The following is a 2,921-nucleotide window of genomic DNA, read 5'->3' as shown; positions in this document are numbered from 1 at the left end:
ACATTCAAATATGATTCGCGATATGCCGCAACATTCAGATATGATCCGCAATGTGCCGCAACATTCACAATGTCCTTCTACCCAAGTTTATTGCAGCAACATTAAGATATGATTCGCGATATGCCGCAACATTCAGATATGATTCGCGATATTCCACAACATGCAGATCCATGTTTAACTTCTTCGGGGCAAAACTGAACGGTCTCCAGCCAACAGAATGCCAACACGCGAAAAAAATAAGATACATGCCATAAGGAAGGTAGTATACTGGGAAACCCTAAACCCCAAGCCATATGCTTCCAGGCAGCAATGGGGGAAAGATCATACGATCTCTCACCCTAAACCCCAAGCCATGTGCTTCCAGGCAGCAATGGGGGAAAGATCATACGATCTCTCATTTAATCTCAACCTGGCAGTATAAGATATCAGACTTGCTGCATAAGACTTGGGGTGTTTGGTTCCACGGACTAAAATTTAGTCCCTGTTACATCGAAAGTTTAGACACTAATTTAGAGTATTAAATATAGACTAATTACAAAACTAATTGCACAGTTTGAGAATAATTTACGAGATGAATCTATTAAGACTAATTAGTCCATGATTTGACAGCTTGGTGCTACAGTAAACATGTGATAGGCATGGATTAATTATGCTTAATAGATTAAGCTCGCTAATTAGTCTACTCATGTGCAATTAGTTTTATACTTAGCTCATGTTTAGTCCTCCTAGTTAGTATCCGAACGTCCGAGGTGACACGGACTAAACTTTAGCCCCTGATAACCATAGCATTTTATTTAGCAGTCTATATATCAGGTTCTCAGACAAATAACTGATCAAATTGTGATGCAAAGACACTACGAATGATAGGGCTGTGAAGAAATGATAGGACAGTGAAAACGGAGAACATTAAATTTTTACACCTCCACTGGAAGCATCCAACTTGCACCTCCATACAAACTCTTTGCAACACTAAACCAAGGAACAACGGGGAACTTGAGTTGTGCTTGTCAGCGTAGCCTCCTAACAACTACATCCCTCTACCTCCCACAAGGCTAAGTCAGATGGCTGCTCGCAGCCACCGCCAACCCTCGACGCTAACCCTCTGCACCGACTGTCTTCCACCACCCAACCGGCGATGATGCCACATTCCTTTGCCGCCCGCCAGCCACACCACCATTGGGCTAGCTGCCGCCACAGCTATCCCTCAATAGCCCAACACTCCTCTAACCCAACCCTCCCACCACCCCTTCTTCCCCTTCTCTTCTTCCTCCTGACCAAGTTGCGGATTTGTGGCATGCTCAGATAAATCCATTCAGGTCACTGATAACCTAAATAAACATCCGAGACTCGAACAAAGAACAGCAACACAACTATACATTCAGGTGACCTGAATCACCTATACAAGCATTCAGGTCTAGAAGAGAGAGCAGCAACACAACTATCCATTCAAGTCACCTGATCACTAGATAAGTATCCCAGTCTAGAATATAGAACAGCTACATGACTAGGATTCAATTTGGAGCTCATTTTTAGATAAAGGATATAAAATCTGGCCTCAAATGTCAGCTTATTATGAACAAGAACTAGCTCACTACAACATGAGCCCAATGACATGATAAAAACAGCAGTAGTAGCTTAGCTATTAACAAATATCTCAATGAAGGCAACTAGACCGATATCTCACAGTATATATTGAGTGCCAACAAATGAACACCAACCAACTCATGGGAATAAACGCCAATTACGATTCCATTTGTCCAAACACATATCATCATTTCCTAGACCGTTGTTCTTTTTATCTGAAGACAGCAAGACAAAGGAAGCAGATTCTACCAGCAGGTCTCAAATCACGAACGATATCCAAAACATCCGCACTACAGCATAAACCAGAAACACAAGGCAGGGGAAGAACCAGACCACCGGATGGATGGATGCGGATAGGAGGACGCAATGAAACTGTGATCCGGCCACATCATCAGTCGTCGCGCTTCTTGAGCTTGTCGACGCGCTGCAGCATCTGCTCGAGCCTGACGACGATCTGGGTGACGGAGAAGAGGATCCAGTAGAGGAGCAGCGCGGCGGCGATGAGGAGCGCGTTCCGCTGCGACTTCATGATGGACTTTTGGTGGCGGAGGTGCTCGGAGGGGGTGCAGGCGTGCTCGTCGTCGCAGGTGGGGCGAGTCTCGTACTTCCAGTAGATGTCCATGAGCAGGAAGAGGCAGAAGGGCACCACCGACATCATGGGCTTGAGCGCGCTCCGCACCACGGAGATCATGCCCCGGCGCAGGCCGTCGAGCCCCGGCAGCGTCAGCAGCAGCAGCATGATCGCCTCCGCGCCCGCCGCGTAGCCCAGCACCACCCACTCCAGCGCCATGGCCGACGAATCGAGTCCTCGATCTGGGTCGAGCGGGTGGGGGAGATTTGGGGATCGGGTGCGCGTCGTGCGATGTGAGGGAGGGATTTCGGCTTGCGGCTTTAGCGAGGGGAGCGGAGAGGGCGGTGGATCGCTGAGGTGTTGCGTGGGATGGGTCTATGGGTCTAAGGCTGTGGATTAGATGGGAGACTAGGCGTGGCTCTTGTGGACGTGGCGTAGGCAGTTTGGTAGGGTGATACACGGACGACACGTTCGAGGAACGCGGTGGCCGAGTCCTGGGTAAAGATTGGCAATGGGCCCGATCCCGATTCCCCGCGAGAATTCCCCTATCTGAGGCCCATCGGTGGCATAAGATCCACATCAATTCGGCCCATCTGAGGCCCATCGGTGGCTTGAGTATATATATTGAAATCTGTAACCCTAATCTCTCAGTTCTCCAATCCCCCAGCCCCAGTCACACTCCCGCAGCCGCCAGAGTCCTAAGCGCAGACGCCGACCACGGCCTGAGCGCGATTCACGCCGTCGCGTGTCCTCGCCCCAAGCTCCT

At 49.2% G+C, this 2,921-nt stretch overlaps 1 protein-coding gene across 1 annotated transcript; it reads right to left on the bottom strand.

The window, feature by feature from the left end:
* Window positions 1-1,719: 1,719 nt before the first annotated feature.
* LOC136464394 (uncharacterized) lies at window positions 1,720-2,464 on the bottom strand. Its single transcript, XM_066463348.1, has one exon. The coding sequence runs from the start codon at window positions 2,372-2,374 to the stop codon at window positions 1,976-1,978; it is 399 nt and encodes a 132-aa protein (XP_066319445.1). The 5' UTR covers window positions 2,375-2,464; the 3' UTR covers window positions 1,720-1,975.
* Between the last annotated feature and the right edge of the window lie 457 nt (window positions 2,465-2,921).

Source organism: Miscanthus floridulus, chromosome 7, assembly GCF_019320115.1.
Source record: "Miscanthus floridulus cultivar M001 chromosome 7, ASM1932011v1, whole genome shotgun sequence".
Taxonomy (NCBI): domain Eukaryota; kingdom Viridiplantae; phylum Streptophyta; class Magnoliopsida; order Poales; family Poaceae; genus Miscanthus; species Miscanthus floridulus.
The sequence above is the reverse complement of the archived record's forward strand: the minus strand, read 5'-3'. Positions and strand labels throughout refer to the sequence as shown.

What these genes read in the sequence shown, in the direction of transcription:
- LOC136464394 (XM_066463348.1), bottom strand. Translation starts at nt 2,374, where the DNA reads ATGGCGCTGGAGTGGGTGGTGCTGGGCTACGCGGCGGGCGCGGAGGCG.